The 15,746-nt window shown below is 38.4% G+C and overlaps 1 protein-coding gene and 1 long non-coding RNA gene across 6 annotated transcripts in view; both read left to right on the top strand.

The window, feature by feature from the left end:
- Positions 1–946: 946 nt before the first annotated feature.
- The window catches only part of arnt2 (aryl-hydrocarbon receptor nuclear translocator 2), a 161,662-nt gene continuing 146,862 nt past the window's right edge, over positions 947–15,746 (top strand). For 2 of the 3 annotated variants that reach the window (XM_008405010.3, XM_081604958.1), the window contains exon 1: positions 947–1,264. In XM_008405010.3, coding sequence (XP_008403232.1) covers positions 1,234–1,264 — 31 coding nt within the window. In that variant the 5' untranslated portion in view covers positions 947–1,233. The remainder of the gene's footprint in view (positions 1,265–15,746) is intronic. The other variant, XM_081604957.1, reaches the window with a different exon arrangement.
- On the top strand, positions 7,798–15,165 carry LOC103462322 (uncharacterized). Of its 3 annotated transcripts, none has more exons than XR_014086825.1 (6): positions 7,798–12,727; positions 12,852–12,931; positions 13,019–13,410; positions 13,672–13,829; positions 14,025–14,186; positions 14,307–15,165. It is a non-coding gene; the product is annotated as an uncharacterized LOC103462322 (long non-coding RNA). The 3 variants fall into 3 exon arrangements; XR_001776454.2 differs by having other exon boundaries at positions 7,801–12,931; positions 13,019–13,141; positions 13,274–13,410; XR_014086824.1 differs by having other exon boundaries at positions 7,799–12,931.

Below are 15,746 nucleotides of genomic sequence, written 5' to 3'. Positions count from 1 at the left end.
CTCAAACATAAAGCTAAATAAAATTAAAACAAAACCAACCCCAAAACCCAGAGTCCTGACAATTTCTCTGAATCTGAGTAAACAATTTTAACTGCAAAGTATATTTGCTCCACAAATTTGCCCTAACTGTACAAACTTTTATTGTTACTTTGTTAAAGTAATAAAGTAACAATTACATTTGTTTGAATTTACATTCTTATATTTGCCTGTCACTTTGCTGATGGTGCGCCCGAATTTTCCAACTCACAAAAGTTATTTTCTATTTTATTCTCGCGCATCCTCTGCCTCTACAGTCATGAGATGATAAGGATGGACGAAGTGCAGGATACAAATGTATCATATACTGATCTGAAGTCTATTAGTTTCCTGAGTTTTAATAAAACTCACAAAAACTGTCTGTATTCCTCAAAAATATTTATTCATTAAGTCACAGTTTTTAGTTGATTTTGGTCAAAGAAGCCATTCCAACATTTGATGGAGCTGATGAGTAAAAACGCATACAGTTAGGATTGAAGCTTTGATTCTCTCCACAAGAATATTATAATTTTTCTTCTAATTTTCATAAAGAAAAAAACATACGATTTTCCCTCCGACATTTTTTTTAAAATGGCACCATAAAAGTTCAGAATTCTCTCTTCTGCTTGACAGTTTTTTAAAGAGAAAAACTTGCAGATACTCCAGAACTGCCACATCTCCTGCTAAACTTATTTTCAGTCTGCGATATTACTTTAGAGAGAAACGTCTTTACTCTGAAATGATGGCTGGTGTGCAGGTGACCTCCTATTCAGCTCAGTAGCGGTGACATTGGATGAAGGAAGGAAGCACGTTGAGTCTAAATATTTTAGCAGAAACTAGTAAACAAATAATCAATTTCTAACATTTTAATAAGGAGTTGTAACGCTACATAACTGCACTGTTTAACATTCAGTTATTAATGCAACCCTAAAGTCTCGCGGTGTTACGATTCAGACATCTTGCATTTTAATAAGTCTAGTCTTTGAGATATTGCTGTTATAGCAACATTCACGCTGTTCTTATTTCCCACAAAGAAGCGTCTGTTGAAGGACCGAATCATTTTTCTCCGCATCAACGCGGGTGAAGTGGGAGGCTGGAAGAAGCTTCGCGTGCCAGTTCAACGGAGTGCAGACGGTTTCTAGCGGGGGGGGGGATTCTCGCGCCGTATTGTGCGTCATCTCCATCGCTTTGATATATTTTTATCCACGCAGTGACAACATGGCGACTCCCGCTGCGGTGAACCCGTCCGGTAAGTACTTTTCTAGGTGTGTGGATGAATGTGAGCGGGGAGGGAGAAGCTGGAGAGGGGCGCCGACACCGACAGGCCGCTGCAGCCCCAGTCAGCATCCATCCCCTTCCCCCACTCAGCTCATGGTTACTCCGCTACCATTCTTCAGTGCTTCGAATTGTGGAAAACAGATGGGTAGTTGTGAATTTCTGGATACTTTGTAGTTGTATTCGTGATCTTGGTTGCTTCATAAAACCAGAGACAGAGTGTATGCGTGTGTTTGCGTGCGTTCGTGTGTTCAGTTGGGCCATACAAAAGCTCAGCGTATCGCTCTCCACAATCATTGTCCTTCCCACAGTCTGCAGAGATCCATGGACGCATGTCTGCTTCATTGTTGATCCAACATGAGGAACCGAATAAGAGGCAGAAATGTTCTTTAAGCAGCAGCAAGTCTGGAATTATTCCACAGCTACTGGAACAGTTACCAGGGGCAATTCTACTTAACACGGTTAGCAACTGACAAGAACTCCTGATCAAGACAATTATTAAATGCTGTTTAATCTTATACATTCATTCACAACCACATTTAGCAACACCTGAACCACCAATAACGCAATTTGAGCTGTTAACTATCCTCCACATGAACCGGTGTGAAACCAAGGCTAGTTTATTTCTCGAGCATATAATAGTATTCCAAGAAAATCATCACAGATTTAATAACCAAATGTGAGATGAACCAAATGACTGGTCTGTGGTGAGGGTGGAAGGAGCACATGAGGCTTAAATAAGGTATCTTATTTGTTAGTTTCTCCAGGATGAGCTTTTGTTGTTGCCTAGTCATCTTGAATAAGATAATTAACTGTAGGATAAATTGTTGGTTGGCCACAATCACATAGTTTATGTGACCAATTACCTTTTATTTTACAAAACCAACGATAAAGCCTGAAGGGATAATAAATAGACTCAATAAAGGCAATTAAAGATATAAATTATGAACAATGAATAGAGATCTGTTTATAACATCAGTTTATGTCAAACCAAAGTGTAATCTGCAGCTGTGCAGTATAGCCCATCTATGTTGAATGGTTTCAGTAATAATTATGATTTGGTTTATATGGAGGACCAAAACTGACATAATAAGAAATAAAAGCATAAATATACATTTAGTTTTTCCTTGTCCTTACACATGATTTTCCGTCAAGAAATGTATATATTTTCTTTTTTCATTTCCCTTAAACATGCATTTTCCGTCAAGAAATGTATATTTCTTTTTCATTTCCCCTAAACATGTGTTTTTGTCAAGAAAAGTAAATATTTAGTTTGGTCTTTTTCTTACACAAGCCCTCATTCATTTGTCATTGCCTCCTTTCCTGTTTTTACTTTTCCGTGTGCATCTTTATGTTAATGAGTAGAGCTACCTTCTATGTCCAGCTCTTCTACTACAGGGCTTAAAGAGCTCCGGCCGGGGGCCGGATTTCCAGCTTTTGACCAAACTGTCCGCCTCAACCAAACTGTGGTCTCCGGGCGTCTATGGGCTGAAAGAGCTCCGACTGGGGAACAGACTTCCGGCATTTCAAGCAAAGCGAGCAAATGGCCCACCTCAACTAAACTGTAGATAATAGACAAAGATATCTGCCAATCAGAATTCTAGCTCCCGTGTTCTTGACCAATGACTGTAAAACGGTTTGTAGAAAAGACGCGCATGCGTTCGGTTCGGCGGTTAAATCAAATGCGATATAAAAGAAGATGGAGTTTGTCTCACCCGGTAAAGAAACACGTTTACTTGAAAAAGGAATTAAAAACAAGTGGCGCAAGTGTCACAAACTCACAGTGCCTGGAGCTTGTTTTGTGTCGTGTGCCATAAAAAGCTGATGTATGCTACGAGCGGCTAGAAGGCTCTCCTGCGACATAATTTAGACGTTGAGCGCCTCCTACCATTCAGAGTACGGAAATTTAATTTTTATTAAAGGGGGGCGCTGGGATTCCTTTGGGGGGCATTTGGTCGAAGGTAAACTTTACACCTTAAATGCACAACAATACAAGTTTAGACTTTGAGCAACTTTGTAAAACTGTATTGTGTAACATTAAAACATGCCTGGCTGCAACTGTATCGATGGCAGCTCTTCTAGTAGAAGAGAATAGTATTCAGTGTTTGTTAGCTTCTGTTAGCTTCTTGGTGCAGCTCCGTTCTTCTGCTACTGGTAGCTTCACCAGCGCATCAGGTCAGCTTTACACCGGCTGACGGTGCTGAGATTCACTTTGTCTGGTGTCTGATTTTCAAATATTTTATGTTTTATTGAGAATTTTTGTACATACCGTGTTTCCCCGATAGTAAGACACCCCTGATTGTAAGACGTATCGGGGGTTTCAGGGGGGTCAGCTAATATAAGCCATACCCCGAAAGTAAGACGTACCCCGAAAGTAACGAAAGTAAGACATACGTCTTACTTTCGGGGAAACATGGGGTATTGCCGCCTCCCTCTCATCTAGCTGCGCGCCGCCTCCTGCCCACGTCCGCACCGTCCCCCTCTCCATACGTCACCGCGCCGTCCCCTGCACTTCCTTTTATAAAACTGTTTTGTAGTGAATACAAACTGTTCAGGTTGTTAATAAATGTTAATTTTATGGTTAAAACAAAAAATTTGACAATTTTTTTCCAATATAGACATACCCCGAAAGTAAGACATAGTGGGGCTTTTGGGGATAAAAAGAAAGTAAGACACTGTCTTACTTTCGGGGAAACACGGTATGTTTTGGTAGTTCTGTGATCATGTCAAAGCAGCAACTTATATTAAAAAGTGTTTTATTTCCGTCTGGAAGCTGCCCGCTTCCATGGAAGGACAACAGAAAATCACTCTTATAAGCATGCAATTACTAAAATCATGATACCCTCACTGTGTATCCCTCTGAAAAATGAACTAATTTAAATAAAGAAATCCCTCCATGGGTGATACCACGATAGAGAGCGTTCATTTTATAGCGTTAACACCGGTGCTGTAAGTGGTCCGGTATGAAACGTGGGTGATAGAACAACACAGCACTTTTAAATTTCAATAATCAGAATACCAAAATTGTTTCCGTTATTTTAAAAGGTTTATGTCAGTCTGCCTTTTCCCCGTCGATACGCTTCCCGACCGCCCTGCACCTTAGGGGCTTAAAAAAAACCAACAAAGAAAAAGCACATTGCGTAAAACTCTGAAACAGAAGAAGCGGGACATAAAACGGAGCGATGAACTAGATGTGAATTATGGCATAAAAACAGAGAATCCGACGCTAAACAGTGAAAAATCAACACATGATGTGAAACATATGATGATTAGGAGGCGCAGCAGGTGATGAGTGAAGATGGGGAGCGATGGTAAACGATCAAATAAATCTAGCAACAAGAAAGAAACTAGTGGACATAGCAATAAACCAAGAGAGGATAATACTAATAAAAGGAAACTAAATGGAAATGAATGAAGAAAAATATGCAAGAATAAACTAAGGAGCTAAAGTAAATACAGAGGAATAAACTGGTATGGCAAGACCTTTCGAGCAATAATTAATACAGAGACTGTATGGCAAGAATAAACAGACACTATTTCCAGATAAAAAGTAAAATAATATTGTTGAAATGTCATGGGTTTAAGACCACATCTAGTACTGAGAATAAATATATCTTACAGACCATAACAGTAAATAACTTATCACTTATGTTTTTAATTAGATTTGATATATTTATTTCTTCAATATTATTTTTCATGTCAGTGTTAATGTCATGAGGCTGACACTTTCAGTTTGACTCATTAGGATTTGATTAAGCCAGCCAGCTTTGTGTAACGTATTCATTTAGTTTTAGAGGGATTTTTGCCTCTAAGGCACAGATAGGGCACAGACATTTTACATTTTGTTTTGAGTTGAAATGTACTGAAGTCTTATTTAAGTTTGAGTGTTTAGCTTGTTAATTGTATTGTTAGAAGCAATTGTTTGCACTATTCAAACCCACGTTTTATTAAACTGTGGCAATAGCAACGGTATAGTTAATTTCTATCACCACTAAAAGTTTCAGGCTCAGGATATTTTTTAACTTTAAGCCCTGTCTACTAGCTCCTCTACTATTGACCAATAGTGCTTTGGAACCAACGTCTGCGTCAGACATTGAGGGGCGTTTATGTTTCGCGCAGTCGCTCTGTGCCATCTTTACAGGCCACACCAAAACAAACTATATCCTGGTGGTTTTATTGTGTTACTGACTACAGTGAATTTAGTTTCAAGTTGAATATAGGATATATTCCAATATCCGCCGAGCAAGGAGCGTTTAGCTCAAAGTTGATCCAATTTATGAACGCTAATTTCAGCCAGCTGTTCTCGAGCTCCCTCCTCAGCGTTCGGAGATTCACTTAGGGACTGTCAACAAATTTCCGAACCAAACACTCCTGTCAAACAAATGTTAATAAATGCCTTGCCTTGTGACCAACTGATACAAAAAAGTGGTAATTCATGCCACCCTCTATTAAAATGTCAAGTCATATTCAATATTTTAAATAATTTTAATATTAAATAATATAATGTTTTGTTCATTAGCTTCCATATTGTCTGCCACATTGACTAGAAATTAGTGTGCAATTGTTGTACTAAACTGTATAGGAGGCACATGCATTTTTATTCCATTTTAACAAAATTTTTATTTTTGTTACCTATTTTTTTTAGTTTAAATTTAGCATTTCTCTTCAATAGCTTCTAGGTCAGTGTTTCTCAACCTTTTTTGGCCCAGCGACCCCCTAGCCCTTATCCAGGTTCCTCACCGCCCCCCACCAAAGAATTTGCAGGCTACTTTGCACTGACTATTATTATATCATTAATATTACTATCACTATTGTAGATGTTTTGATTTTTATACTTGTTTCTGTATTTATCATCAAAAATTATTTCCCAGAGAACAAAAAAGTCATGGGAATAGAAATTATTTTCACAGGCGTCTACGAAAAATGCAATGAACATTCAAGTTAAAATCGGTAGGCCTAACAGCAGCCAATCAGAGTGGATAAAATATTCCTATTTTGTGCCATTTTCTAGTTGTTAAATATTCCACAAAATGACCAGATAAAAGATGTACAACATGCCAGTTTAAACTTTGAACTATTTGCAAAACGACTGAGCTCTGCAACCTTAAAACATGGATAGAACTGTAACTACATTAATCATAGCTCTTCTTCTCTTCAGTGTTTCTGTCAGTTTCTGGTGGTGCAGCTCTGTGCTGCCTTCAGGAGAATGGGACATCAGAGTACCATCTATAAAACTTCACCCACACGGCATTTATTGTACAAACCAGAGATTTCAGTAGAAAAACAAAAGTTCCAGGTCCTTTTAATGCCATACAAATATGAGACAGAAACATGGATTATATCTTTATATAGACTTGTCTATTGATTTATAGATTGATAGTTTTACTGGACAGAAATTACAAAGAACAAATCTGGTTCTTAATCAAATCCTAATGAGTCAAATTGAAAGTGTCATGGAGTCATCGGCCTCATGACATTAACACTGACATGAAAAATAATATTGAAGAAATAAAAATATCAAATCTAATTAAAAACATAAATAAGTGATCAGTTCTTTACTGTTATGGTCCAAGATATATTTATTCTCAGTATTGGATGTGGTCTCAACAAACCCATGGCACTTCAACAATATTATTTTACCTTTTATCTGGAAATAGTGTCTGTTTATTCTTGCCATACAGTCCTCTGTATTAATTATTGCTCTAAAGGTCTTGCCATACCAGTTTATTCCTCTGCATTTACTTTAGTTTCTTAGTTTATTCTTGAATTCTTTTCTTCATTCATTTCCATTTAGTTTTATTTGACTAGTTTTATCCTCTCTTAGTTTATTGCTATGTTCACCTTAGTTTTTTTTTCTCTGTTGCTAGATTTATTTGATCGTTTATTGACGGTCATCATCAGTAATCTCATCACCTGCTGCTCTGCCTAATCGTCATGTGTTTCACATCATGTGTTGATTTTTCACTGTTCAGCGTCAGATTATCTGTTTTTCGCTCCGTTTTATGTCCCGCTTCTCCTGTTTCAGAGTTTTGCACAATGTGCGCGTCTTTTTTTTTAAGCCCCTAAAGGTACAGGGCGGTCGGGAATCGTATCGATGGGGAAAAGGCAGACCGACATAAACCTTTTAAAACAACGGAAACAATTTCTGCATTCTGATTATTGAAATTTAAAAGTGTTGTGGTACCGTTGTTCCATCAAACCCGTTTCATACCGGACCACTTACAGCACCGGTGTTAACTCTATACAATGAACGCTCTCTATCGTGGTGTCACCATGGAGGGATTTCTTTATTTAAATGGGTTCATTTTTCAGAGGGATACACAGTGAGGGTATCGTGATTTTAGTTACCAGTAGCAGGAGAACGGAGCTGCACCAAGAAGCTAACAGAAGCTACCAAACACTGAATAGAAGAAGAACTGCCATCGATACAGTTGCAGGCAAGCATGGTTTAATGTTACACAATACAGTTTTACCAAGTTGCTCAAAGTCTAAACTGGTATTGTGCATTTAAGGTTTACCTTCGGCCAAATGCCCCCCAAAGGCATCCCAGCGCCCCCCTTTTGTAAAAATGTCCGCCAACGCCCCCTGCCGTCCTCTGAACGCCCCCTGGGGGGCGGTACCGCCCACGTTGAGAACCGCTATTCTAGGTCATGTGACCTATTGAGTCAAAATCAGTGTGAAATTGTTTACCCGTCTGTACAGATGAGGTACACTCATTTTTATTCGATTTGACCCTTTTTATTCCCTGTCGATACACAGCTCTACATTACCATGTCACCAGGTGACTCTGAACCAGTGGTGGGAAGTAACAAAGTACAAGTACGTCGTTACTGTACTTAAGTACAATTTTTGTGTATCTGTACTTTACTTAAGTAGATTTAATAATGGATACTTTCTACTTTTACTCCACTACATTTTACAGTAAGTATCTGTACTTTCTACTTCACTACATTTCTACAAAACTGTCGCGTTACTCGTTACATCCAAGTCGCATTGTGTTTTTTTTTCTGTTAAAATGTGAAGTTCAGGGACTTAAGGTGGCGCCGTAAAATCCGAGCAATAACGTGACTTACGTGGCTGTTGTCACCCATCGGCTCCCCCTTTACTCGCACGCGGAGCTCCAAGACATGCGCAGTGGTTTCCTCTGAGCGTCAGTAATATAATAGTACGGAAGCGCTGCATAAATCATAAGATATGGCGACATGTAAAATCAGCAGCGCTTCGCTTTCACAGACGGTGGGGACTTCGTCCAATTTTTAACGTCACTTGGAAGGAAAGCTTAAAGAAAGGTAAGCTCCGTGGACGTGATGCTAGCAAAGCTAGCTGTATTGACTGAGACACATGTTGCATCTGCGATGACTGACATGTCGCAGATATGGGACAATGCTGTGACCAAAGTGCAATATTGTAATATGACATTCATGGACGATCCGATTCTTCTGGACGGATCTTGACTAAGTCCTATAGTACTGAAGCCTCAGTGAGAGCTGTTCTTTGTTCTTGTAATGCTCTGCGTACACTGCAGTAGCTATTTTATTTCATTAAAATATTTTTATATTTAATTGGTGAATAAATAAAACAAGAACGTAGGAACGCAGAGCATGCTCATTGCTCTTTGTTTTCGTCACCTGTTAAGGTGGCAGACATTGAAGGAGGATCTTTCAGATCAATTTGAGAAGCAGTTTTGATAGGTGCACTTAATTTTATTGTCATGTAGCATGGGGTGCTGGTTTTGATTTGGTCTTGGGTTCAGTGGTCCAGACTACAACTTTGCTACGTGGCTCCTTGGTTCCATGTCCTCCTCTGCCAGTTGGATTTCTTTCAAAATAAATGTGTGGCAAAAAATGTGAAGTTCATGTTATGTTAGGACAGGAGACGAGATGTTTCCATCCCTGAAGTTATGATGCATAGAATCATATATCTAAGTCTAAACTATGTTACAGAATAAACGCAATAAAAACATGCTTTATCTGTGGCATAATGTCATATGATTAGTGATTAGGCAATGCATTAGCAAGTACTTTTACTTTTAATACTTAAGTATTTTTAAAAGCCAGTACTTTTTTATTTTTACTTAAGTAAAATGTTAATGTGGTACTTTGACTTTTACTTGAGTACATTTTTATATGTGTATTTGTACTTTTACTTAAGAACATTTTTTGAGTACTTTCTCCACCACTGCTCTGAACCCCTCCAGTAACTGAATAGATGATTAAAACAGATAAATGTGCCAAAACTTTCTACAGCTGAAAAGAAACAAAACTGAAGTTATTATCTTTGGACCTAAAGATATAAATCTAGAGTTGTACATCTATAACTAGTGATGGACTATAACCTGAACCTTCAGAGCCAGATAGACAGTCACAATGTTCTTCTATCACCTGAAGAACATCTCCAGAATTAGAGGACTTATGCGAGAGCTAGAGAAACTCATCCATGCGTTTATCTTTAGTTACATTGAGAAAGCTAAACAAATAACCCAAAATATATTTTAAGCTTTCGAACTGGCAGTGTAAGATGCTGGTACTGTTCTCGTTGTTGAACCGCCGCTACACTGTGTGTTTCTGGAGCAGAAACATACGGAGTGCTGTTTCTGCTCCACCTGCAGTGAATGGACCTTACCACAGGGGCCGCATTTCATTGGCTAATGCCCATTTTACGTCACAGCGCAGCTATCACGTGGGTTACCGGCTCACAAACTCTCTCTAATGTACATTGTGGACTACCAGACCGACAAAAAGTTTTTGCGTCAGGAGTCGAAAAAAAATGGTTCTCCGTCAGTGGGTATCTGTACAAGCGACGTCAGGTATCCTGATCGTGTTTGTGGAACTAAAATTCAGATTTCCAAAATCTGAAACGAAATGCCTTGCTTGGATTAACGCTTGTGCACGGCCGCATTTGCAGCTCAACCGTCGTAGGATCAATAAGAACAAAGTGTCTGCTGGCATAAGTATTATTGCTTTGCTTTCTTTGTGTTTAGTGAATGAAAAAAAAATAGTCAATAATAAACACATCCATTATGAAAACCTTTTAGCCAAGTACAGCATAATGGCAGTACCGATACAACTTCTACACCTTGAAGCCTGTCTGTTACAGCCTTACGTTAGCTTAACAGATCAATATGCAAAGTGTACCGTATCTGACATACATTAAAGATTTCATTTTACCTGAAAAGGCTTTTTACTAAACTGTAATCGTGTTAGCCACGCTGGCTTTTATTAAGCTGTAATTGTGTTAGCCACGCTAGCACCGAGTACCGTGTATAAGTCCTAGGCCCATTCAAACCATCAAAACCATGAATGCCCGACTTACCCAGCCTTGCAAGAACAATAGCCATCAGTGATCTTGTCCACAGCTATATTTATGCTGAGGATCTGCTGTTTTCCTCATCGACTGATAGCATTTAGCTGCAACTCGCACAATGATAGAGGCATTGCGTGGCTAAAACATCTTGATGTCGTCCAAAAGAGATGACATGAACTTGTTGGTTCCCTTGTCCATTGTCGTGGCTGATATTTTGTGAAAATCCGGCAGAAATGCTAAACTAATCGACTCAGAAATACTCTGCAGAGTCAGTCGAAACGAAAAATCCCATAGAAGCTAAGCTCTGTGAGGAGGTTAATGTGAGACATGAAGTCACGTGGGACTTTCGAGGGGCGTTTCTGGGCGGAGCTTGGTAAGATCCATTCACACCAAACCTCTGCTTAAAGCTGCAGCACGTAACTTAAAAAAAGAAAAGATTTTAGATATGCATTAAAACTTTCGCTGTCCTAACACAAGACAGATAATCTCTGAAAAAATTATCGATCTCCTCTACCTCCTCCTGTGTTCTGCAGAATTATTCCGCTCGGTCAGAAACAGCCAATCAGAACCAGCATTAATCAGCTAGCCATGCTATCCGGAAGGATTGTTTATTTCGATGCAGCCTGTGTTTGACTTTGAGTGAATGTTTCCTTTTTTACTTGACATTATTTGATATAGGCAGATTTATTTGACTCATATATAATTTATGGTACTGAGAGCCTTACTATTAAATATTATTTTACTGATTGCAGGTTTTTCAGTTGTCCTTTTGACTGAATAGCTCAGGGGTGTCAAACTCAATTTCACCGAGGGCCACTTCAGCATATTGGCCACCCTCAATGGGCCACATTGACAATACAAATCAGGAGTGCCCACACTCTTAGAAATGGCTGTAAATGTACAACGGAATTCCAGCAGTAACATACTGTTATTCCAAAATATGGTAGGATATTGTCAATTTGATGTGTTCTTTTGTTGTCACAATCAAGACTGACGACTGGCAGTAAACTACCGCAAAATAATTTTACAATACAGTTTTTTTCCTAGGCAAGACATTTTATTTGCATCTTAGTGAACCAGCATTTAAAGACAATATTAAATGGAAAGAAAAATAAATAGTAAATCTTTTAGGGAATGAATTGAAATCTACAGAGCACAATCAAAAATGTTAGATTACCAGTGTTGGTGTTGTATGTTAAAAATACAATGTTAATTAAACACTTGTTTAGTCAAATTCAAAGATAGGTTTGTCAGTTTCCCTAAAGAGATGGTGTTTGATAAAGAGTTGCTCCCACAATCGCAACGTATCTGTGACGTCACGTGTTTGCCCGGGAGACAGCAGTATGGCGTCTTGTCTGGAGCTTATCATAACAAGGTAAGTTCCCCAAAGCTATTAAAACATGTTTTTGCGTTTATACTGTTATGTGTTCTGTATCTCAATAAAGATCTATTTAAAAAAAACAAACAAAAAAAACAAGGTAAGTTCCATGTTAAGACCATCATGTTTTTGATTTTGATTATTTTTTATGAATGCATTGACTTCCTTTTTGCGCAAGAGTATCAACTTATGCTTAACGTAAGTTTATTTGTTTGGATATTGCAGTACCACTGTTCAGTACAAGGGTGCTCAAGTCCAGTCCTTGAGACCTGCCATCCTGCAACTTTCAGATGCTTCCCTGCACCAATTAACACACCTGAATCAAATGAAAGGCAGGTTAGCAGGTCTGTTCAGAGCTGATCCTGGTCTGTTGGAGTAAAGATGCATCGAAAAGTTGCAGCACAGTAGCTCTCAAGGACTGGACGTGAGCACCCTTGGTTTATTATTTTTGTTAGCAGCTAAAGCTAGCCAAGCAGGTGTCGGGTGGTTAAACGAACATTAAAACTGTCAGAAAGGCTGTTTGAGTTAACATTATTTAGCTGCGGAGTCGTTTTCTTGAAGTTTTAGACGGCATAATGGGGAGAGTGGCTGTGCTGGACTGGTGGTTTGATCTATGCGATCAAAGCTAAGCCAAAATGTTTTTGTCTCTATAAATAATGATAAACAATGACATATTGGCTGCCTCTTTTTTTCTTCATTAGTACGTCATGTTGGTGACTGAAGCCTGTTATGACTTCAACACATTTCTTCTGACAGGTTAGCAGAAGAAATGCTGTCCAGAATGTTTCTATAAGCTGACTAATTTCTATAATGCCTAATGTCTGAGTTGTGTTCATGGTCATGGTAATTATTTCTGACATTTTTATGCTTTATGTTGTAGGTGGTGAAAAATGCTCTCCAGGGTAAACCGGGTGGACAAAGTATTTTGAATGACTGTGATGGTGACACACACACACAAAGGTGGGTCTGGTTAGTTTTGCTCACTTCTCTTTAAAATGTTTATGTATTATCCTTATGTGTCTGCTATTTATCCTGTTGTTCCTCCAGGCTGGGAAAACCAGGCATTCTTCTGTTGGTTCATGTGCTTCGTCCTACATCCAAAGGCCACAAGAAGAATCCAAAACAGCTCATGTCAAACTGTGGACCATGTTTTCAGATATGTGCAGATATGTGAATATTCTAATGAACCTACTTCTTTGTAGAAGCACTTTATCATTAGCTTTTTTTGCTATCTGAATGTAGCTGTGCTGCTAAATATATTTAATAATTTTTATTCTTCTTCTTCTTATCATTATGTCAAAGATGCAAGCCAGTGTTGAAGCCTTCCTCATTGCCGTGGAACCAGGACAGCCTTTCCTTCTGCATGTTGGTGAAAACAAGAGCAGCACCAAAGACACTTGGTGAACTGATGGTGATCAGTGATCACAAGATCATCCAAGGTAGCTTTTGATTAACTTTCAAAGCACACTTCACCTTCCATGCAAAGTACCAGGAATTCCTTTACAATTTCTGTAAATTAATCCAGCCTACAGTTTTCAACATTGATGTGACTTGCATGACAATTGAGGAGTTTAAGATCCTTGCTTTTACTTTACCTGGCAGAGTGGACATTCTTTATTATGATGATCATTTAAATGCATACTGTATCAATAAGAGGATTTGTTTTATGTTCTTCCAATTAAGTACTTGGTTTATTACAGTCCCTGTGGCAAGCAGTTTTCTGCATGGTCAGCATTGAAGGCCATATTGTCTTTGAGAGGGTCGAGCCAACATTCCAGACAGGACAGTGTTGTCCATCTTCTTCATCTTCAACCTCCGATATCAACATGAGGCAGCCAAGACTTCGGTTCATTCAACGGTAAAACCATTCCTATAATTTTTTTAAAAATGACATGGTTTTAAAGTAAGTTATAATTAACATTTGACAAAGGTGGTGATGTTTTCTCTTTACGTCATTAAAAACAACTTTATTTATATATTGTACCAGCTGTATTCAGAATGCCACACTATTTATATTCTCAGGAATTTTCCCATTTTTGATTTTGTTTTTTAGTCGCTTCATTGGGATTAACTCAGAAAGGGGCACAAAAGCCAGTCATGGGAAGATGGTGTCCAAAAAGACAGGAAAGACCATTCAAAAGAAAAAGTGACAGTCAATGTTCAGGTTTCCACCCTCATCAAAAACCTGATGGACTTTGAGTGGCATCTCATTCAGGTTAGTTGTTGTCCTTTTCTTTTCTTTGAAATATTTCTGTTTCCATATTATTTAGGATCTAAATTGTATTGTCTTTTCTTTTTCCATGTTGGACTGTGCCTTCATCTGCATCTAATAAAGTAAGTGCCACTTGGACTCTTGAAAACATTTTAAAACCGTGTTAATACTAGAATTCCACATTATTTCAGCCATGGTGAATTTTAGATTGTGGAAGTCCTTTTTCATTGATTTGCTTAGTGATACCCAAAGCATGGATATTTTAAGAACTGTGTCTTTATTTTCATAAGCTCGTAGAAATTAATGAGTTAAACCCAGTTCATGTCGCTGTAAACTGAAAGTCTTCAATTTTTATTCCGGTGTTAGTGAAACTATATATTGACTTTGAAGGCCTATTTTTTACCAGTTCTCTGAGGAGTGGTTTTGTGTTATTTGTTTTGAATGTTTGAATATATTGGAAATATATGTGGTTTGAGGCATAGTGGTGCCTTTAAATAAAAATTCTATTCTGAAGGTTACTTATTGCATTCTCTTTTGTGTTATGTGAAGTTCTGATTATGCATTTTAGAACCTCACCAATTGTAGCACGTCTAAGAAGCCTACACTGGGTTAGGTATTACTCATAAAGTGAATGCAGTAGTAAAACAAAATTTACAGTAAAAATACTGGAACCTACAGATGCCAGTATTTGAAGGTATATGTATTTTCACCACTGTATTTTACAGTGGCCAACAGGTATAAACACCCAGCAAAGACGAGAGAAACACATGCAACAAAAAAGAGATGCAAACAAAAAATGCTGAAAGCAGAAGTGATCCAGACCACTAGGGGGAGTCAAACAAAGAACAGCTCTGTCCGAAGTCAGGTTTTGCATCCTTGGGTCATCGACGACCGGAAGAGAGAAGCTGTAGCTTTCAGCTAGCTGCTTAGCCTCTACCGTGGCGTTATGTTGCTTAGCAACCGTGACAACGTGAATCACATAGCGGCGAAGGGAAAAAAACGGACCCGAAGTATGTTTTTTTTTCTCCTGATTTCTCTATTACTCTTCGCCTTTTGTAATAAAGGCTGTTGTATATTTAAAAAATCTTAGTCTGATTCTAAAATGTTCAAACACGTATAGCACATTTACACAAGGAATGTAAGCAAAGTATACCTTTTCAAATACACTCCAAATCTCAGGTAAGACAATACAATTTAATCAAACTATTATGTTTTTAGGCTTAACTTTAATCAGTCAAACCGATTTGCTCAGGAATAAATGAAATATTTGAGTGAACCAAAATATTACAACTAGATGTTACCTGACTTAATATCTGTGTTTAACTGTCATTTGGGAAAACCCAAATGAGTCAGGTGTTCTCCCGTGGTATACTAAACCTGGACCAGCTGGCAGCAGGCGAGGGGAACTGGGTGTTAATACAGCGGGAGCAGACATCTCTGAAAACATCGGACCAATGTTGCAATTAGGTGATGCACTGATGAACCGAGCAGAAATGTGAGATTTATACATCTACATTCTCGCCTACAAACATTGTTTAAATCATTTTGTGTCACGGCTGCTAA

The sequence above is a fragment of the Poecilia reticulata genome, chromosome 3, assembly GCF_904066995.2.
Source record: "Poecilia reticulata chromosome 3, P_reticulata-male-v2, whole genome shotgun sequence".
NCBI lineage: Eukaryota > Metazoa > Chordata > Actinopteri > Cyprinodontiformes > Poeciliidae > Poecilia > Poecilia reticulata.
This window is presented reverse-complemented; position numbering and strand designations above follow the sequence as displayed.